This window comes from Micromys minutus, assembly GCF_963924665.1.
Source record: "Micromys minutus genome assembly, chromosome: 8".
In the NCBI taxonomy this organism is placed as follows: Eukaryota; Metazoa; Chordata; class Mammalia; order Rodentia; family Muridae; genus Micromys; species Micromys minutus.
In genome coordinates, this window is record NC_137977.1 from 56,267,372 (window position 1) to 56,291,267 (window position 23,896).

The following is a 23,896-nucleotide window of genomic DNA, read 5'->3' on the forward strand; positions in this document are numbered from 1 at the left end:
CTTATAGAGTGAAAACAAGGGTTTATGCAGGCTGAAGGGCATAGCCATGAGTTTGTCAGGAGAGAACATTACGCTTAGAACTACTTCTGAAAATCTTAATGGAGGAATAAGAGATACTTAAACTAGCTTAAAGAAATAGGTAATCATTTCATATTAACATGATCAAATGAGTAATTATAATTAAGCGATGGAATAATGGGAAATTACATCCATAACCACACTGAGGGCTGAGAACATTCTGGAAGCAAGATACATCTCTCAAGTCATCACAACTGTGCCATGTGAAGGTGAACTGAGGCATTCCACTTTGAACAGCTTTCTTTTATGACTTAGCTCCAAGACCAAGCTTTTTACATATGAAGGGGCTGACTTACAAAGTCAAACTTCATGCAGGTACAGAGTAAATGGTAGAGTCCGGGTGACACCAGGGCTGGCTCCCAAACCATCCAGTTCAGACATTTGTTTTTTCACTATATCTCCATTCACTATGCTTTCAGCTCGGGTTACACATTTACAAAAGGAGAACATGCACCGAGCCTGCCATTGGCTGTGATCTCACAGCTCCCCTGCACAACTTCCAGATGGTGTGATGGTAAAAATATCTTTGATCATTTACTTCTAGAGAATAATGGCAACAATTTAACTTTCATTTTAACCCCTATGGCTATGTGGCGTAATTGTCATCACCTTAAAATCTCTCACTTTCAAACCCGGGCAATTCCCCTGGCTGCAAAATGCTCTGTGATCAGAAACTGTGTCTCTGCTTAACTGATTATATCTCCTTTTTGCCCCCTGGCAAGGAAGATTGTGGTAAAATGGAAGGATATTACCCTGGAATTGGAACCACTGGATCTGTGGCTATCTCTGCCAGGCATTATCCTCCAATATCGGCACATTAAATTTATCAAAGTAATAAAATGCACGAGTTTTAGACTTAAAGAACAATCACTCATCCTTATTGTTTTGGAAGGAAAACATTTACAGTGTACAGTTTATATAGTTATCAGAATAGAATCTACATTTAAAAGCATCTGAAGAGAAGTGATTTAAAAGTGAGATCTATTTAATTTTGATTGGCTTTTTATCAGTGGGTTGTGATTTATCTTCCTTTAACATTCTCCTTCCTCTATTTTTCCTGCCCTTCTTCTTTTCCCCTTTACCTTTTTGCCAACTTGAGCTAAAGAAACAACTGGCTTCAGAGGAATCCCATGAGATTTTAGATAATTTTTTCTGCTTCTACGTCTGACAAAAAATCAATATACATTATATATATATATATATATATATATATATATATATATATATGTGTGTGTGTGTGTGTGTGTGTGTGTGTGTGTGTGTGTGTGTGTGTGTATATATATATACAATTTAAAAAATTATCCTCTTGCAAATGTCTCTTCATACTGTGAATACAAGTGTGAACCACCACATTGTATACTCATGCTAAAAAATATCCTACAATCATTAATACTGAAGGTTAGCATGTTTTGTCCTTAAAGCTATTAATATAATATACACTAATTTTGTACTAGTTCTTGGAATACTAACTTTATATTCACAGGAATAAATGCAACCCACCACCAAGTATGATAAGAATTTATTTACAAATATATTGTCAACACAAATGCACTACTAATTTCTTTGATTTTTCTACTTTTTTGGGTCATTGTTTTATTTCTAAAATTTATGATGAGACAACTCTAAAGACAACACTATTATGAAGTGCAGCATGTAAGGACAAAGTTTTGCTCAGCCATCATTAAGGGATTAGTGTCCTTTATAAAACATTACATGAAGCAGCTCACTCCCTTAATTCACAGCTGTCCCCCCATAGTACTGTTCTTCTTTCAGTCCTACACTGGGAAAACATGCTGTTTCTTGTTACAAGAGAAAAGTCATCCTGGAGCAGAGATTTGATCAAAACAGATACAAAGCCTTCACTTTCTAGCCTCTACCTTCCTGGACTATGGGAAATACACTTCATCGAAAATACCCAACCACAGTTACTTTGCTTCCGCAGCAGATATTAAGATATAAATGATGTTGGTTTTCTTAATATTTCACTTCTGTTCTAAGAACTTCATTTCTTTATTTCATATTTTATCTCCTATTCTAAGAAGTCTTGAGACATTGGTGTTTGATAAAATAGTGTATAAGTTCTATTTAGAGAAAAATGCTCTTGCAGTTAGGAAGCACAGTAATAAAAATGCGCTTAAATGTGGTCTACAGTGCATCTCATTGCATTTACAGCCATAGGGGCTTCTATTACAGTCATAGAGCCCTGAGAATGGGTGTGATACCATGACTGGTGTTCCTATACTAATTTACTAATGCAGAGATCAGGCTGGACCCATGCAAGGAAACATCCTACAATCATGGAATGACTGCTCTACAGTGTCCAGTACAGAAGATGCTGGTAAAAAATGGCAGTAGTTGAATCTTGATTTTAACTTGATATGAGTTTTAGGTGTCATTAGTAATTTGAAACATAGATGTTGTAACTAAGGAAATGAAACATATTTCATTATAATTAAGTGTCCATAAGCATATAATGCAGAGAGGTACCCTATTCCATAGTACAGGTTTATAATTTAAATAAAGTACTTACTATTGATGACATAGAAAAAAACTGAATTGTATAAGTGTGAACATCTTTAATGATGATTAAACACCACATTCCTCTAAAATTATTGTGAATTCACACACACACACACACACACACACACACACACACACACACACACATATATATATAAAACAATTAAATGCAAATGGAACTTTCATGCTTTATGTCAGCAGAATATTTAACCATAGGTCTTGCTTGCTATAATTATAATTCTAATATTTGAAAATAACTATGATATTGTGAGATATTTTAACTTGTTATTAAATCTTTTGGCTGCCAAAAAAAAAAGACTGATTAGCCATTCTTGTCTAGATTCTTGCTCTTACTAGTCGAAACTTGTATATGGACCACCACCAACTGGCTAGTAATCAACTCTGCCCCCATAAATTTTTCAGATTTTTTTTTCAAATCACCTTGCAGCTCAGTTGTGTTGCAATGAAGACGGTGATGGTGAGACTCTAGATCAAGTCATTAAAGACGTAACCCCTCAAATTAATAACCTCTTTTCTTATATTATTGTTACATATATACATATGTTTATGTATATGTACCCACAAATATTTAATTACAACCTTATTAAAAATGTATTTGTATACTTTTATGCAAAAATGCTTAAAATCTGTACATTTATTTTTGTTTCTTAAAATAAAGTTAAAAAATAAAATGAAAAAATAAAAATAAATGAATATATACATAAAAAATAAAAAATTAAATAAAGACATTATCTTGACACAGCTACAATACAGATGAAATACTGTGAAGAAATGTACCTTGTATTTCTCAACTCCATCACAGAGTAAAAAAAAATCTTATTCTGTTCCCAAAGGTTTAAAGACTTGTGAGGAGGGGATCTGGGAAGCCAGGGAGCAGAGAGATCTCTGCTGAGTGCAAACGGAAAGCAAGCCCCTGCCCTGCCTGATCAAGGGACCAGGAACCCAGCACTGGGACCTCTGTTCCCACCTGGCAGCTTTGGGGAGCAGAACAGGGCTCGGACCATCTGCCACCTGGACCAGTGGAGATCCAGGGACAGAGAACAGGTACAAGGGAAAGGCAAGAACATATCACTGACAACAAGATGGCAAGAGGAAAGTGAAGGAGTATATCCCAAGGAAACCAAGACAACCTGGCAACACCAGTACCCAGCACTCCCATCACAGCAAACATTGGAATGCAAAACACTCCAGAAAAAGAAGACGCCGATCTATAATCATACCTCAAGATGCTGATAGAGATCCTTAAACGAGAACGGGAGGAAAAGCAAAAAGAATCAGAAGCTTTTAAAGAGGAAACAAGAAAAACACTAAAAAAAAACTAAAAGAACTAGAGGAAAACAGAACCAAAGAGATGAAGGAATGGAAGAAGGAATTTAAAATGGAAATTGACACAATAAAGAAAACACTAAAAGACATAACCCTCGTCCTAGAACACCTAAAAAAGAAATCAGGAGTCACAGAAGCAAGCATTTCCAACAGATTACAAGAGATCGAGGAGAGAATTTAGGGGGCTGAAGACAACATTGTAAACATAGACAAAACAGCCAGAGAAGATGCAAAAACCAAAAAGCTCCTAACCCAAAATGTCCAGGAGATCCAGGACACAATGAGAAGACCAAACCTAAGGATAATAGGAATAGAAGAGGGAGAAAAATATCAATTAAGAGGCACAGTAAATGTCTTCAATAAAATTTTAGAAGAAAACTTTTCTACCCTTAAGAATGAGATGACCACGAGCATAAAAGAAGCCTTCAGAATTCCAAATAGGTTGGACCAGAAAACAAATTTTTCCCGACACATAATAGTCAAAACACCAAGTGCCCAAAGCAAAGAAAGAATACTAAAAGCAGTAAGGGAAAAAGGTCAGGTAACATATAAAGGCAGACCAATCAGAATCACACCCGGTATCTCAACAGAGACTATGAAAGCTAAAGGAACCTGGAGAGACATCATGCAGACCCTAAGAGAGCACAAGTGCCAGCCCAGGCAGCTATACCCAGCAAAACTATCAACCACAGTAGATGGAGAGATGAATATATTTCAAGACAAATCAAAATTTACACAATATCTGACCACAACCCAGCACTACAACGAATTATAGGAGGAAAACCCAATACAATGAGGGAAACTACATCCTAGTAAAAACAAGAAAATTCCTAAGCAAGAAAACCAAAAGAAAAAAAAGACACAGACACAACTCAACCTACAAAAGCAATAATAGCAGGAAACAGAAACCACTATTCCTTGATATCTATTAACATAAATGGTCTCAACTCCCCAATAAAGAGATGTAGGCTATCAGACTGGATACATAAACAAAATCCAGCATTTTACTGCATACAGGAAACTCATCTCAGACAAAGACAGACACTATCTCAGAGTAAAAGGGTAGGCAAAAAACTTCTAAGCAAACAGCCCCAAGGAGCAAGCTAGAGTGGCTATTCTAATATCGAATAAAGTAAATTTCCAACCAAAAGTTATCAAAAAAGATAAGGAAGGACACTTTTTACTCAGTACCGGGGAAATCTGTCAGGAGGAACTCTCAATCCTTAACATATATGCTCCAAATACAAAAGCACCCACATTCATAAAAGAAACCCTACTAAAGCTCAAAAAATACATTTCACCCCACACAATAATAGTGGGAGACTTTAATACCCCACTCTCACCAATGGACAGATCATGGAAACAGAAACTGAACAAGGACACTGTAAAACTAGCAGAGACTACGAAATAACTGGAATTAATAGATATCTATAGAACATATCATCCTAAAGTAAAAGAATACACCTTCTTCTCAGCACCCCATTGCACCTTCTCAAAAATTGACAACATAATTGGCCACAGAATGAGCCTCAATCAATATAAGAAGATTGAAATACTCCCATGCATCCTCTCAGATCGTCATGGTCTACGGCTGATCTTTAACAACAACAAAGACAACAAAAAGCCTACATACACATGGAAACTAAACAACGCTCTGTTAAATGATAGTAGGGTCAAAGAAGAAGTAAAGAAAGAAATTAAAGATTTTCTAGAATACAACAAAAACAAAAACACAACATACCCAAACCTATGGGATGCAATGAAAGCAGTACTGAGAGGAAAACTCATAGCCCTGAGCACTTCCAAAAAGAAACTGTAGAGAGCATACATCAGCAACTTGACAGCACAGCTAAAAGCTCTAGAACAAAAGGAATCAGATACACCCAAGAAGAGTAGACGGCAAGAAATAATCAAAATTAGGGCAGAAAGAGACCAAATAGAAACAAAAAGACCCATTGAAAGAATCAACAAAACCAAGAGCTGGTTCTTTGAGAAAATCAACAAGATTGATAAACCCCTATCCAGACTAACTAGAGGGCCAAGATAGAGTATACAAATTAACAAAATCAGAAAGGAAAGTGGAGACATAACAACTGAAACTGAGGAAAATCAAGAAATCATCAGATCCTACTACAAAAACCTATACTCCACAAAGTTGGAAAATCTGTAGGAAATGGATGAATTACTAGACAGATACAAGATCCTAAAGTTAAACCAGGACCAAGTAAACCATCTAAATAATCCCATAACACATAAAGAAATAGAAGAGGTGATCAAAAGCCTCACAACCAAAAAAAGCCCAGGTCCAGACGTGTTCAGTGCAGAATTTTATCAGACATTTATTGCGGACATAACACCAATACTCTCCAAACTATTCCACTAGATATAATCAGGTGGAATACTACCTAACTCATTTTTTGAAGCTACAATAACCCCTGTTCCTAAACCACATAAAGACCCTACAAAGAAAGAGAACTTCAGACCAATCTCACTTATGAACATTGATGCAAAAATACTCAACAAAATCCTTTCAAACCAAATCCAGGAACACATCAAAACGATCATTCACCATGACCAAGTAGGCTTCATCCCTGGGATGCAGGGATGGTTTAATATAAGGGAATCCATCAATGTAATCCACCATATAAACAAACGCACAGAACAAAATCACATGGTCATCTCACTACATGCTGAGAAAGCATTGGACAAAATTCAACATCCCTTCATGTTAAAAGTCCTGGAAAAAACAGGAATCCAAGGTCCATACCTAAACATAATAAAAGCAATATACAGCAAACCAACAGCCAACATAAAACTCAACGGTGGGAAACTTGAAGCAATCTCACTAAAATCAGGGACTCCACAAGGCTGCCCACTCTCCCCCTACCTATTCAACATAGTACTTGAAGTCCTGGCTGGAGCAATTAGACAGCAAAAGGAAACCAAAGGGATACAAATCAGAAAGGAAGAGGTAAAAACATCACTCTCTGCAGATGACATGATAGTGTACTTATGTGACCCCAAAAATTCCACCAGAGAACCCCTACAGCTGATAAACAATTTCAGCAAAGTGACTGGATACAAAATTAACTCAAACAAATCAGTAGTCTTCATATATTCAAAGGACAAACATGTGGAGAAAGAAATTAGGAAAAAGATACCCTTCACAATAGTCACAAAAACTATAAAATACCTTGTTGAGACTCTAACTAAGAAGGTGAAGGACCTGTATGACAAGAACTTCAAACCTCTAAAGAAGGAAATCGAGGAAGACTTCAGAAAATGAAAAGATCTCTCATGCCCATGGATTGGAAGGATCAACATTTTAAAAATGGCCATCCTACCAAAAGCAATCTACAGATTCAATGCTATCCCCATCCAATTTCCAACCCAGTTCTTCATTGAGTTGGAAAGATCAATGTGCAATTTCATATGGAATAACAAAAGACCTAGAATAGCAAAACCCATCCTCAATAACAAGAAAACATCTGCAGGAATCACTATCCCTGACCTCAAGCTATATTACAAGGCAATTGTGCTGAAAACTGCATGGTACTGGTACAGAAATAGGCTTGTGGATAAATGGAATAGAATAGAAAATCCAGAAATGAGCCCTCATGTATATGGACACCTGATTTTTGACAAAGGAGCTGTAAACATTCAATGGAAAAAGGACAGCCTATTCAACAAATGGTGCTGGTCCAACTGGCACTCAGCATGCAGAAGAATGAAAATAGACCCTTTCTTATCTCCTTGTACAAAGCTCAAGTGTAAGTGGATCAAAGATCTCCACATTAAACCAGATACACTGAAACTATTAGTTGAGAAAGTAGGGAAAACCTTAGAACACATAGGCACAGGAGAAAATTTTCTGAACAAAACACCAATGGCTCAAGCTCTAAGGTCAAAGATTAATAAATGGGACTTAATGAGATTGCAAAGTTTCTGTAAGGCTAAGTACATTCTCAAGAAAACAAAATGGCAGCCCACAGATTGGAAAAAGATCTTTTCCAACTTCACATCTGATAGAGGCCTAATATCCAAGGTATATAAAGAACTCAAGAAGTTAGACACCAGAGAATCAAACAATCCTATTAAAAAATGGGGTACAGAGCTAATAAAAAGTTCTCAATTGAGGAATATCAAATGGCTGAGAAGCATCTAAGGAAGTGCTCAATATTCTTAGATATCAAGGAAATCCAAATCAAAACGACACTGAGATTCAACCTCACACCAGTCAGAATGGCTAAGATCAAAAACTCAGATGACAACAGATGGTGGCAAGGATGCGGAGAAAGAGGAACACTTCTCCACTGTTGGTGGGGTTGCAAGCTAATACAACCACTCTGGAAATCAGTCTGGCGATTCCTCAGAAAATTGGACACAGTACTACCTGAAGATCCAGCTATTCTACTTCTGGGCATATACCTCAGAGACACTCCAATATACAACAAAGATACATGCACCTCAATGTTTATAGCAGCTCTATTTATAATAGCCAGAAGCTCGAAAGAACCCAGATGTCCCTCAGTAGATGAATGGATACAAAAATTGTGGTACATTTACACAATGGAATACTACTCAGCTATCAGAAACAATGACTTAACCAAATTCTTAAGAAAATGGCTGCATCTAGAGAATATCATCCTGAGTGAGATAACCCAGTCACAAAAGAACAGACATAATATGCAGTCACTGATAGTGGGATGCTAACCCAGCAGCTCTGACTGCCCCAGAAACAACTCACAGAATGTGTGAAGCTCAAGAAAAAAAAGAAAACAAAACAAAACAAACAAAAAAAAATAACAAAAAAATACCTCATTCTCAATCCCTACACACCAAGAAAATGTTGACTACTTCCAGGTTTCACCCTGTTTTACATGTACTTTTTGCTCATTGTAAATAGTAAGACCTTAATGCAGAGTATCAAACCTTGAAAAAAAAAAAAAAAAAAAAAAGCCAAGCACTGACACAATTGTTTTTGTATACATTTATGCAAAAATGTTTTAAAATATTTTTCTTTTATCTTTGTTTTTTAAAATAAATTTAAAAAATCTTATTCTATTTGTTTTTTAATCAATAAAATATTCATAAAGTTACAATGCAGTAGCCCATTTATTAGTAATATATTATTTTTTAATTATAAGACCTAATTTTATTTATGGCCACAAAGATGTATACTAGTCAAAGTTAGAAGGTTAGACAATGAGATAATTGGTAATTTAAGGACTGACCAATGGGTATTAAAGGACTGTTACCTAGTTATTTTATCCAGGGCTTTTATTCCTGCACAAACATCATGACCAAGAAGCAAGTTTGGGAGGAAAGGGTTTATTCAGCTTACACTTCCATATAGCTGTTCATCACCAAACTAAGTCAGGACTGGAACTCAAGCAGATCAAGAAGCAGGAGCTGATACAGAGGCCATGGAGGAATGTTACTTACTGGCTTGCTTCCCCTGGCTTGCTCATTCTGCTTTCTTATAGAACCCAGGTCTACCATCCCAGGGATGGCACCACCCACAATGGGCTGGGCCCTTCCCTCTTGATCACTAGTTGAGAAAATGCCTTACAGCTGGATCTCATAGAGGCATCTCTTTAACTAAGGCCCCCTTCTCTGTGATAACTCCAGCTTTTGTCAAGTTGACACAAAACCAGTCAGTACAATAGTAATCAAGTGACTCCCAAAATCTAGCTTTCCAGCTAGCCTTACACAATGAGGTGATTGCAGGTGTGAGCACATCACTTCTTTTGCAGTCTGGATAGTTGGTATTGTGTTCTTAATTGATTCTCATCTTGATGGGATTAGAAGATTTCTGGCTATCAAGTGACTAGTTGATGGCAGACAAGACCTAGAAACTCTCCTGTCATGGCATTTCAACCTCACAGTCTGTGAAAATGCAAAGTAGACTTTGTAGACTTCAGAAAAGCTAAGTCCTGACCATTATGGAAAAGCCTCTGAGATGCATAAAATGATATTCACTGTTCTGAGCACAACTCCCATACAAGGAGAACCCTGCTATAGTAAAGGAATAATTAAAAGAGGAAAAGGTAACTAGCTAAGGGTTTATGTTTTCCATTTGTAAATTATTCAGCTTGAGAGGTTGCTTTCACTATCTTTTTTGTGTAAAGAATATAGTTGGCTTAAGAACATTATTTACAATTCTTAACTACAAAAGAATTTTGCAGGATATTGTGCTGTGCTTGAGCAAACAGGATTTGTATTGTTACTCAGGCCCTCGAGACTATATGTGGTCCATTTTAACATCCTTTATGATTAAACTGCCTTAATAGCATATTGGGGACCCCCACATAATACAAAAATTCTCCACATGTGGTATGAAAAGATTAGACCTGTCTTAGGCAGGCAGGGACTTAAATCCTGCCTGATAATACTGTGGAGAAATTACACAGCACAAAAGCAAGGGAGAAAGGGCAAAGGTTTAGCTAAAGGAAGATATAATCAGAGGACACAAGCCTTCATAAAAATCAAGCTTTTCTATTCTAGGCTATTATTTTATAAACTGGATCTCACACTGTTGATCTTTCTAAATGATTACAGCAGAATGCATGCACTTGTAGAAACAGTCATTGATGATTTATATTTCACACACATTTGCACCAGGCTTTATTCTTTGAAAATATCATTTTCCTAATGGAACTGATTACTCAAGTAAAATGAAAGTCTGGACATTAAGTTTGTGTAAAAGTGGTGCAGTGTCCGTATACAATTACTACATCCCATTTCAGAAAACAGCAATAAAAGCAGCAGCCAAATGTAAACCCAGATGATATTTGCTTTCAAAGGATAAAATAGTTCTGTTAGTAGAAAATACTGACAAAATCTTCTCTTTAGGTTGTGTCTCTCAGTTCTAACTGCATAATGAAATACAACTCTGTATTCTCTCTAAAAATATACACACACACACACACACACAAACACACACACACACACACACATATATATATATATATATATATATATATATATATATATATACATGAAATGAATGATAGAAGACTAGATATCATTGGTATACCATCTTTCTCAAATCCAGTGAGCTATGAAGTAATTTAGAGATGTTTATATTGCTAGAATGGCACTTACTGCATCTATTAGCTATAATAAAGCAATTTATTTATCATAATATCTATAATAAATGTAATAAGTGAGATGCAAAATACTCAGTATAAATGAGTTGAATGATGTAGTTTAATGTGTGATTTTTAAAGATATTCTGAATTCACATCCTGCTGACATAGAATGAACTGGTTCTTTCTATCAGTCTACTCAGGAAAAGACAAATAAGCCAAGGTTGACTCTCAGAAAATAGAGTCAACTCGCAAGGCAATAGGAAAGTGATCTTTAATCTCTACTAAGGGAGAACAGAGCCTTATTTTAAAAGAACTTCTGTGAATAAAGACCAAAACTGAAGAAAGTCCTGAGGTCATTATTGCTCTTAATGAAAAGTACTCAAGGTTGAAATGTGTTTCTAAAAGCAGAAGAGATCTCCATTTTCATTCTACTGAGAAAAAGAATTCTTTACATGTTACCACATCAACCATCAGTTACACTCAATTGGACACTTTATATTGTTCAATTGCTTCACCATAGAATGTGCCAGCTATTAAGCAAAATAAATGTTTATAAGAGGCTTATAAACATTTATTTTGCTTATTGCTGGTTTATTTATTTGTTTGTTGTTCTGTTGCAGTACCAACTGGAATCCATGTCTTTTGGCTTGCTGAACCAGCTCTCAAACACTGAACTGTTGTGCTAACTTCATTCTGTAGTTTTCTGAGTGGACAGCACTAAATGCTATTGAAAGCATAATGAGGGGAGTCCTCTCATAGAAGCAGGGGAGGAGGGACAGGATAGGGGGCTTATAGAGGAGAAACTGGGAAAGGGGATAACATTTGAAATGTAAATAAAATATATCCAATCACAAATGAACTAATGCACACTCATCTCTTTAGATATGCTCAAGAATAGACACATGGATCTGTGTGTGTTTCCTTTAAAGACTTCTGTAGGCTTGCTTATTGGGCAGGTTTGAATATTAGATACCTGTGTTCTTTACTTCCTCCAAGTTCTATGAGCACTGTTAATAAGTTGCATGCAGGTTCCTTCCTTGAAATAGTCTGCCTGCTTAAAATAGTCCGGAATAGCATTAGCTATTCACACAGTAGCTATTCACAGAATGTAATTGTACATCTTACGCCACTCTTGGCATCCTGCAGTTAAGAATGTTTGTGGACATGCATTAAAATAGCAGACCATGTATCACAAGAACATGCTCCTATAAGCAGCTGTCATCAGATGTGTTTTGGTTTCATGATTTTGAAACATTAGTGTTTATATAAATCACAAGATAAAAGAAAACAAGAAATCCAAAAACAAAAGAAAACAAAAGAAACCAACAAGAAACCCATCTGACTTTTAAAGTAGGAAGCTTTAAAATAATATTGAGAAAAGAAAAAAATATGGTGTTCCTGGTGAGAAAACCAGGCTGACTAAACCAGGATTATCAGAAATAAAAATAATCATGAACTGTAATTCTTAAATACTAAGTGAAAATAGTTCTAGACAGTATTAGGATTATATATGAATATTTCATATATTATATAGAAATTTCATATTTTAAAGAAAAACATAGTTATGTTTAGATTTAAGTATTAGAATAATTTATAAATCCTCTCTATACATAGTGAAGAGAGTAGGATATTATGTATTATGTACTTATGAGTATATACATACATACATATATATATATATATATATATATATATATATATATATATATATATATATAAATATACATATAAAGTTCTAGGTAGGAGACAAATAAGTATTAACTCCACTTTCTAAAATTTGCATGTTTTATCATGGTTTGGTTGGGTGAACTTACTGTATTTTTCAATACTTAATTTGGAGTATCTAAAAAATAACTTCAAACTATTGTTCACTATATATTTGAACTCACAACCATCCTCCTGCCTCAGTTTCTTCCCAAGCGTTGGGAATACATAAGGTGCTAACCCAGTTATAAATGTTTTTTAATTAGATGTGTAGATATAGAAGATAATTAAGTTATAGTGAATATAATGTATATGCCTGATTTGTGTTTTTATTCCATGCTATTGCTCAAAAATACTAAATAATCTAAATTCAATTTTATGTATGTGAACTGGTGTGATTTGAATGACAATGACCCCACAACCTGATATGTTTGAATGCTTGGTAGCCAGTTAGTGAAACTGTTTAGGAAGGGTTATGTGTGATAATGATTGTATTGGATATAAGGAAGGTCTTGTTGAAGAATGTATACCCTGTTGAAGAAGATGCGTCATTGGTTCTGGGCTTTAGATTCTAAAAGTTCAGGCCAGTACCATTGTCTTTCTCTCTACATGATCTCTCTCTCTCTCTCTCTCTCTCTCTCTCTCTCTCTCTCTCTCTCTGTCTCTCTCAATCTATCTATCTATCTATCTATATGTGTGTGTGTCTAGGTGTGTTTCTGTGTCTCTGTGTCTTTGTATATGTATAGGCATATGAATATGTATAAAAATGCATATATCATACCATAATCATGGATAGAGATCTGAAGACCATTTGGAAAAAATCTTACCACCAGGGTTGGAACTCATATTTTCAGGCTTGATGTCAGTGCCCTTAGCTGCTAAACCATCTCCATGGCCCCTTGTCTAGTTATTTAAATCAATGAAACAACACAAGATTCTTTGGATGGAGATTGTAAGAACATTTTAAGCTCTATATGTGCGTGGCTAGAAAAAATGCATGGCCTCTTCTTTAAATAGACTCTGTAGAGATGATGCTGCAGTTGTCCTCAGTTAGTATAAGTATTCTGATAGAACCCCACTGTTTATAACCGTGGTCATAAAAGTTATCTACCTGATTCTGCCCAGCACCCTCTGGCCCTACTCACCTTTCACAATCTTTTTATCACAATGCTTTTGAAGTTACTAGATGAATTTTTTTTTCATAAGGCATTTATAAGATTATTAAGGCTTAACCATTTCTACTTTCATGGATGATTAGCCTATATTGTCTCTGTAATCACAATAAGTAGAAGAACTGTGGATCTTCCCAAGTGTCAGCCAGGACTCACGTGTCTTAATTTACTCTCTCTAGTCTTCACTGCTGTGATCTCAAAGACCCAAGGTATCGAGCTGTTTTAGTGATTGGTTTTGAAAAGTTAAAAGACAGGGTTGGGTTTCTCTGTGTAGCTCTGGCTTCACTGAAATTCACTCTGTAGTCCAGGGCACCCTCCCACTCACAGAGAACTGCCTGCCTGTGCTTCCAAATTGCTATGATTAAAGAAGTGCACCACCACCATTCATAAAATATTGATCGTTTTTGCCTTTACTAGTTGAGGTGTTCCTAATTTGTATGTCATCTTTAAGATATATGTCAAATTATATTTGAGTTGAACAGAGATTTTCAAAGAGAACATAAACCAATGGGAGCACAAAATTAAAAAATCCATAGACTTAGTATTAATTGGAAAGGAGGAGCTAGAAGTCAATATGTGATGTAATGTACCTTATTATAAGCAAGACATCAGGAAACTTAACTTTTTTATATTTCTTCCATTGAATATAAGCTGACACACTGCTTATTAGTGATTTGTCCCCTAAAACAAGAGGGTTATGAACACCCTAAAAATTTCTTACTCAATTAATTCATCCCCTAAAACACATGGAAAAAGTGTAAGCAAAGCTTAACAAAGTTGAGGAATGTATAACTCTGGGACTCTCAAAATACAAATCATTACTTTTTAAATTGTTAGAGTGTCTAGCTCCTTTACCTTAGCATCATATAGTTTAATATAATACATAGATTTCAAGGAGAGTGTAGTAAATGAACATTATTGCCATATCTCCAATGTTTCTCTTCAGCTTATGGTAGCTTCTTGAGCATACTCAGTGCATGGTTAAATTTTTTAGTAGGTTTCTGAGATTAAAAGTTTCATGCTATTAGTTTATTTCTTTAATAGTAGATAGTTCATAAAAAATAACAAAGATCTGAGAATGAATGGAAGAGGATGCTGATGAAATGGTCCTAGCAAGATCAGATGCTTCTTAGAAGAGAAGCATCGGGGTTATTGGGGTAAACTCTGTCTTTCCAGTTCATAATTTCCTATTATGGTTTGAATAAGGTTGGTGTCTCATTCAAATTCTAATTCACCTTAAAAAATGCTTAAGTTAAATGTGCTACAATAATTTTCCTTCCATATTGTTTTTTTTTAAAAATGTTCCATGAAAGAATGCAAAGATTTTGTGGGCAGTGACTATAAATCCCTTAAACATCACCCTTCCATACTTACACTCAGGCTGAGTGGCCACCTTGATGGGTTGAGAACTCTCCCCTGGTCCCCACTCATTGTAGGCAACAACTCTGAAGGTGTACATGGCTTCTGGTTTCAAGTTTCCCACAGTAAGCTGAAGGGACCCAGGCTGGGTTGTATTCAAAGCTCGCTCCCTAGGAAATCAAGGGAGAAGAGAAATATTATCTTAAGCTAAAAGCATTATCCCAAACTTTGTTTGGTATACAGGGGTAGTGAGCAACCAAAAGCTTGCTTTGTCATTTAATGTTAACTTTGAGATGATATTCAGGCATTCCAAGGTTGATTATGGACATTAAATGAATGGAAAAGGAAGACATTGCAAAGTCTGAGAGAGTTTAAGCCATCATTTTCATAGCAAATTGAAAATAAAATTGTTACTTGATATTTTAAATTTTAGTGTTCAAAAGTCATGACAAGTAAAGAACTAATATAATAAGAAATATGTGCAATTAGTACAGGAAGATAAATTTCATAATATCTAGCTAAAGAAATAACTCAAAGTTTAAATCATTGCAGAATTTGGTCTTTCTTAGTACTGTGTACAAATTCATTCATGTTTTTATTGGAAAGCAAAATGTAGAGAAGTTTTTATGTTTATCTATCAAATTCTGGCTCCTCTGCTTCCTGTAAGGTCGAGTACAGGAAGAATTGACATTTTTCTCTTTGTAAAGAAAAGATGAAATCACACGTGTCTCTTTGTCTTGTTCTTCACACTACAAATACATGTGTTCAATCGTTGACCAATAAAGGCATTTTTTTTGGTTGGGGAAAAATGAATCTGTAGACAAAGATAGGACTTCTAGCACACAAAATGTGATAAGAAATTATGTGGCTGGTGACACTGACATTCAAGGAGAACTTCTAAAATATTTTCAAAGGATGACTCTATACCTTCATGTGCTCACTGACCCTTAATACATACTTGATAATAAAAATTTAAGAAGAGATTTTAAAACTGTTGGATTGTATCATACATTTTATTACTAGACAATCTTTTCATAATTTCTCATGGGGATTTTGTAGAAATGTTAATTTTGTCACTGAGCTTTGTCTTATTTTTGGAGTCATTTAAACTGATACCTAATTTTTGTCTAATTACAATTAGATTTTTCAGATGTTTTCTTAAGGGTGTGCTTCCAAATTCATTGGTAACCACTAAAAATCAAAATCAATAGGCATCTGCATTCCCATGTTTATTGCTGTGCTCTTCTCAATAGCAAAGATTTGACCATCATGGATGGCTGGTTAATCATGGGGTATGCATACACAATGGACATTATCCAGCCATAACTGGAGATATAGGCAGTGACCAGGAAAGTGGTTGCAGCTGGAGTTTATCTTCAACTACACAAGCCAGCTGTAAAGAAGTGAATAGCATATGTTCTTGTATATGGAGTCTAAAACAAGAAAAAAATCAAAATTGAACTAACTACAAAAGACTAGATGTTGGGGAAGATAGATGCAAGAGAATTAGAGGAAACTGGCTAATGGTAACCAAAATATTGCACACCAGAATGGCTATAGTGTATAATAACCTACTATGTTTAATCCAAATAACCAAGAAGTGCTTGAAGCCTTAGTGCTCCTTAGCTTTACTTTTCAACTTATCAGAAATTTCAACATGAAGAATTACCTGAATGGGTTTTTTCTGCCTTCCTGTCTGTAAGATATCTTAATAGGTGATTGATATAAAAATGGCCCAAACTATTGTGGTGGTCCAGCCCTAGACAGGTGAGTCTAGGATATATAAGAAACATAGCTTATCAAGAAACAGAGTGAGCTGCAAAACAAGCAGGTCAGGAGAGTTTCTCCTTTAATTCTGCTTTAGTTCCTGTCTAGCTTCTGTCAAAGAAACTTGTCCTGGAAGTAGAAGATGAATTAAACTCTTTTTTTTCCTCAATTTGCATTTGGTGGTCATGTTTATCACAGCAATAGACAGCAAACTCGCTCTACCTCTCCACACAATATAATGATAAAGTGAGAAATATTTTATTTCACCATTTGATTAGTATACAACAAACTTATATACTAAAATATCACACTGTAGCTCATTAATATGCATACTTATAATGTGTTAATTAAAAATGATAAGACAAGTTTAAGATAAAAATTCCAACAGCCCGAATTTGATCATTACACATTTTATACATGCATCAAATATTTATAAGTATTACGGGTATGTCTACATTTAAAATAAAAATAATCAATGCCCCCCAAAAAAATGATGTCTCTTAACCAAATTCCATGTCCTATAATTATCTTGCTAAGCTGAAGCTTATGAATTTGCCTGTTTTTTATTTTATTTCCTTTCTTAACTTTGAAGAATGTGTTCCTTTATATTTTGTGAGCCTTTTGGTTTAGACAGAAGGCCTTGGGGACCTTCGGTGAGTGCTATCCTGAGAACTGTAAATGCAATACCCTCCTATCCACAAGATTTGGTTGCATGCTAGAGCAACACTATCAGACAAGCCTTCCTCACTTCAATTGTGTCTACTCAGAGGTGGCTTATGGTGCTCATTTGACTGCAGTTAGGGGAGCACGTAGTGTGTGGCTTCCAGAATCCTTCCACCACAGACTCATTCATAGAAACCCCAGAGAATTCTTACTGGAAAGTAAGAGTAGGCAACTTACTCTTTCTATTACCAGGCCGTCCAAAGAGTTAGTTAATGGGAACATTTGTTTCTTGCATGGACAAGCTGCCTCAAGTTACCATTTTAATATTTGTATGACGAGGTGGTAACTTGGTGCCCCAAAAGCAACAACTTTAACAAAGAGACAATAACCCTGATGCTTTGCCATAATATCAGTATAACCCATTGTTTTAAAGTCATTTTGGAAAACCCTAATTTACTCTCCTTTTCATTTAACTTTGAGGTTATATCTAGCTCTAGCACTGCAATCCCCCTGCCCAGGCTTCTTGGTGCTTGAGATTTCAGATGTGTGTCCCATGGCCATCTAGTCCCGTATTAGTGTTAAAGTAGTCCTTAAGGTAAAATGGCAAGACTGGAAATTTTGGCGGAAAATAATTGAAAAGGCCTAGAGCATGGATGGGCGTGGGAGAGTTGAGATAACAAGGAAACGAAGGATGAGATTTGGGAAAGAGAAATCATCAAAACTGGTTTTAACTGGTTCTGAAACAGCCCTTTCCGTAGACACTCTCATCTTATTACCTCACCCAGTGAACATGTCAGCTTTACACATGGTTACAACTTCACACCAATTCCTGCATCTAATGAGTCTATTTGTAAAACAATGAACTTTGGGTCAGTATGTATTCCAAGAAAGCTGATTTCAGGAATAGGACAGCCTTAGAATTCCAGAGGAGATGCTACACCAAGTTGTATGGGACCAGATATTATAGGCAGATTTTATCCTTGCCTTCATGCTCCTCTCTCTACTCTGGAATCTGTATTCCTTGTTTTGGCTCATTCACCTGAGGGAAAACAATTGAGCTCTACCTTGGCTGTGGTGTGAATTTTCCTCTCTCTGGAGTACAACAATGAAGACAGCTTGCTGCGTTGGGAGTGCCATTGAGGTTGAGGAATGAGCAAACAGAGGAAGAGAGGTCTCCCTGTACCACATATTAAGTATTAAACACAGTTGCATTTTGAGGCACAAAGCAAACAAAACAGCATCTTTAGGAAATTAGCACTGAGACTTAACTCTGCTTAGGTCACTGTGATTATAGGTCCTTATGTCCCTTACTTGGTGCTTTCTCTACAAGACCAGTCTCTCCTAAGGCTTTGTCTTTGACAGACTTTCAGTTATTGCTGCTTTCCATCAAATCCTCTTTTTCAAGTGTATAATCTGTCAGTTTATGTCCATGATCTTGAGCCCTGCCTTCATCCTGTCCTTGCGACAATCTACAGCCTCTCGCAGTGTGGCCCAGCCTTTTTTAGGCTCCTCTGTGAAAGGCCCATTTTTGGTTGCATACCATCCTCTTCTGCTGCGTCTCACTCTCGTGTTTTATGAATTTTGATGGGCAGGCAGTGGCCATCTTGCAACTCATATTTTTTTTTTTTTGGATTTGGCAAGATCTTGTTTCAAGTGAGATTCAATCAGGACCTGACTGAAATTCAAGGCCTTATCTGAGTCTTAAAGGACTTCTCTAACGGTTCCAATGACATTAATCAGTGTCCCTCATACTGTCATTTCTCTTGACTTATACATTCAGTACATACATTCTAATGTATATTAATGTCCATTGGTGTAGCCGTCAATTATTTTGAATAGAAGCCACATTATATCCTCACAGTGTGCACCTTGCCACCTATAGTTTCTTAGGGTAGCAAACACTATGATCCATGATTTTGAAGTGAGTACATAGATTACTTTGACAAAAAAATTAAGTGGTTGCACACATAGAATCTCCACTCACCCATTGTTTTAGAAATTCCTAGTAATCTATATTTAACTCCATCCTTATCATATGTTACTTGACCTTCCTGAGGATGGTTGTTCTATGTACTGACCAGAGAGTGTGAGCTACTCAAGGAAAAGTTTTCAGTTGAATGTTCCTCTTAGGAACAGAACAATTGATAATTTCTCCAGCTGCTTTGCATTTATTTGTTTGTTGTTTTTGCTTTTTTCTGTTTTGTTTTCGTCGTTGTTATTTTAGCTGAATTCAGAACTTGCTTTTTTTGGGTTTTTTTTTTTTTTTTTTTTTTTTTTTTTTTTTACTTCAGAGATAAATAGATACTGATGATTAAACTTGGTTCTGCTTTGACAGATTTATTTGGAACAAAAAATTCTATGATATTAATATATTCTGCCTTAGCTAAGTGTATCGGGTGTTAACATTTAGTTCTAATGGTTCAGCAACAAATGCTGTCATGAGGTGCCAAGTACCTAATTAGTTGCTTCCAGGAAGAAGAATCACATTAATTCCTTTGTAGTGAAGAAACTGTATTTTAATGAAATGTGAGCATTTTTAGTACAACAAGACTGGCTGGGGTATGCCTGTAATACAGGTGCTGGGGTTAGAGGCTGAGATAGACGATAATGGCTTCCAGGCCACTAGAAGAGACACAGAGAGGTCCTATCAGAACAAATAGACTAAAAGCACAATCATGTAAATTTTTCAAAAATAGAAATTACTGTTTCCTGCAAAAGGTCATGTTCTGGTACCCACATGGTTATTCACAGCTGCTCTAACTCAAGTTCCAGAGGGCTAATGTTCTCTCCTGTCATCTGTAAGCACCAAGCCCAAGTGTAGCATATGCTTACATGCAAACAAACACTCAAACTCATTGTCTTAGGGTTTTACTGCTGTGAACAGACACCATGACCAAGGCAAGTCTTTAAGGACAGCATTTAATTGGGGTTGGCTTACAGGTTCAGAGGTTCAGTCCATTATCATCAAGACAGGAATATGGCAGAAGCCAGGCAGACATAAGGGGAGAGATGCTAGAGTTATACATCTCCTTCCAAAGGCAAACAGGAGAAGACTGGCTTCCAGGCAGCTAGAGTGAGAGTCTTAAAGCCCACACCCACAATGTCACAATTTCTTCCACAAGGCTATAAGTCCTAATATAGTGCCACTCCCTGGGTCAAGCATATACAAACCATCAACCTCAAAAATAAATCCTTCCTAAAAATATATGCAAGTGCTTTGCTTCTCACTGTTAAGGAATAAAAGATTTTTAGAATTAAAGCTATTTTAGAGGACTAAAATTCTGAGAAAAGTCATCAGCAGCTAGTCTGATGAAAAATAAACATTTTGGAGAGATGGCCAGAACTACAGATATTAGTTAAAATGTGATTTTCTTTTCTTGAATTGTAAGAAGCAAACCTCTGGTTCTAGGCTTTTAAAAACTGTTTACTATGGCTTATGCCTTGAGATTAAGTATTTATTCAAGATATGAATTAAAGAAGAAATTAATACTAAGAAGTAGAAAATATATTTTTGGGAAGAAACGTTTGTCTTCATCCTGTTTAGTTAGCTTTTTCAAGATCAAACATCTGGGTTCTGAGTTTATCACTTCACTCTAGTTTCTGGAGTGAGCCCAGCTCACCTGCTTGGCTGCAGTAATCACCCACACACTGCAGATTGCTTACCAATTGATCTGGCCCAAACCTTTCTGAGCTACAGAATACTATCCTCAAGGGCAATCTTTGCATCATTCTTACTGAGATGTGGTAAGGCTATTCCAAGTACATCAGGCTTCAAACTGAATTTAATTTTATTATTTGCAAATTGGGATATTTTCAACCTTCCAGTCTCTGGGAACTACACAGAGCTTGAGCATTTTGAGTTACCATGAAGAACTGGCTATGGTTTTCGCATCAAGCAGGAATTGCTGGAGACAGAGAAGGATAATAAGTTTGAAACCTGGGCTTCAGTATGTTCAGTGTGAGTTTTGGATCACCCAGGGACATGGAGAAAGACCTTTCTAACTAAATGAGTAAAATAAAATAAATTTAAAAAATGATACACCAACAGTGATGCACCCCTTCTCTCTTCTCTTTCTTCTTCTTCCCTATGACTCTCCTTTATTTATTTTCTGTATCCATAAGTAGCCCATTGACAGGTCCTAACATCATGGCTGTTTATCTGTTCTGTCTCCACTGACACACTTTTTCCTTTGACATCTTCAGAGGTTTACTGCATGCCTATTGGGTTTCAGGCAGCTGACCTCCTCGTCAAGTTTAACTTCCTCTTACTACTCATAGCCATTCTTGTAGACTAAACTCTACACCATACCAGAATCATTTTTAGTAGGAAGATCCTTTAACGACTTACAGAGAAAGCATGGTTTGTCTACTAACTCTACTTAGTCCTCGGAGAATTGTTGACCCATGTTCAACATGTGCCAATTGACTAAAGAATGGTTAGTTTACATGTAGCTTTGAAGTGGAAGTTTCTGGATATGTCAGGTAAAACAGATTCACATGGTGTTTTGCTAAGACAGATGTTTTAGTGAGGCAAGACCTGTGGGAGGAGAGGTGATGTTTGGAGAGAGTATAAATCAGACTCAAGTGTCAGTGACTGCATGATTCCATAGCTAGTTTTGTATCCTTTCCTGGGCCTCAAGCCTTCATCTTTGTTGATCCCTACTTCCATGAGAGAGGCATGGCAGAGAACTTCTCCTGGTGTACTGGTGGGTCCTGGTCACTCCTGCTGACCTGTGTCAATTCATCAGATGCCTGCTGGTTTCTTCTAGATCATGCCACTGCTGCTGATTCCTGTTTGGTATCCTGGCACTATTAAACTGAATTGCTGGTATCCCGAAAAATTGAAATTGGAATCAACCCAAGGAACTCCTTCTTATCCACATCCCCTTGTCCTATTTACCATGTTATCTCCCCTACCTTTGGACAGTGAGCTGGAAGCTAGGTGGCCACACTTGAGAACCCATATTAAAGTAGATTTGGAAAAACTTAGCCTACATCTTTGTAGATGGCCCATTTAGTTTTGAATATACATTCATGGGAGAAAGAAAATCATTATTTTCTCATGCAATGTGAAAGGAACATATTGTAGTAAAAGTTGTCTGCTTTACAGTTTACACTCAAGTAGAGGCTCAGAGAGGAGGGCTGGCTTGCCTAAGCTTTATGCTTGGGTCACCATGGTGCTTTGGATTCTGAGGCTTGTCCTTTTTCCATCACAATACACTCCCTTCATGGATAATAAGCTTCATCAGCTGCGGAACCCTCCACTCTGAAGAGCAGGAAAAGAATATGTAAACACCATGTTGGAAAATGTAATGCACAGTGAATTCTAAAATGAATCCTCCATGTCCGTCATAAATCCTTGTCTCTAATCCCTGGCAGTGAGCACAGGTTTCTGAGGCAGTGTAGAGCTACATAAACCCTCAGTGCTGCACAACTGAGACCTGGTCAAGGCTCTTGCCTTTTGTAAAAAAAAAAAAAAATGCAGGTGACCTTGAACATGCCAGTGGTGTCTGAGAGCATCCCATGAGTCATTTGCAAAACTATGGTACCCACCTTATCTACCTACCTCACAGGGCTACTATGAGGATTAAATTGAATGATGCTTATAGAAGTGTTTTAATTCTTTCATCTGAACTACTTTAATTCACCTGTACCACTTAAAGAAAAATATTTTTTATTTTGTGCATATGATGAAGGGATCACCTTGCTTTTAAATCCTGGTTCTACTGTTTACTACTGGCTTCCTAGGCATGATTTCTCAGTCTTTCTGAACATGTTCTTCTTTAAATGGAAATTACCATAACTACATTATCTGGAGATCAGGTGGAATAATATTTATGAAAGCAATAAATTCCCTCTCTAAGTAAGTGTCAAGAAATGTCCCTGTATTCATAGATTTTAATTTTTGAACCTACACAATTATTTATATGTGGTACTAGTTAACTGGAAAAGTTTGATTTTGTTGCTATGGACAAAAAATACTAATGTTTCAGGTCCATTTATAAGCTTTACTTAATATTCATCACAACTTTTCATTCCAACTATTGTTGATACTACACACAAGGAAATACAAAAAAATCACAAGGTTTATATTCTTTATCTTGATTGTCAACTGCTTGGGATTAAGAGACTAGTAGGAAATTAATAAGACAATATTCTGGGTATGCTGGTGGATATTTCCAGAAACAGCAT

General features: G+C 36.3%; 1 protein-coding gene across 1 annotated transcript in view; it reads right to left on the reverse strand.

The window, feature by feature from the left end:
- Positions 1 to 23,896, reverse strand: part of DCC (DCC netrin 1 receptor) — a gene marked incomplete at both ends in the record, with an annotated part of 1,062,613 nt that overhangs the window by 283,330 nt on the left and 755,387 nt on the right. Inside the window, one exon of the mRNA XM_080920225.1 lies at positions 15,290 to 15,444. Coding sequence (XP_080776351.1) covers positions 15,290 to 15,444 — 155 coding nt within the window. The remainder of the gene's footprint in view (positions 1 to 15,289; positions 15,445 to 23,896) is intronic.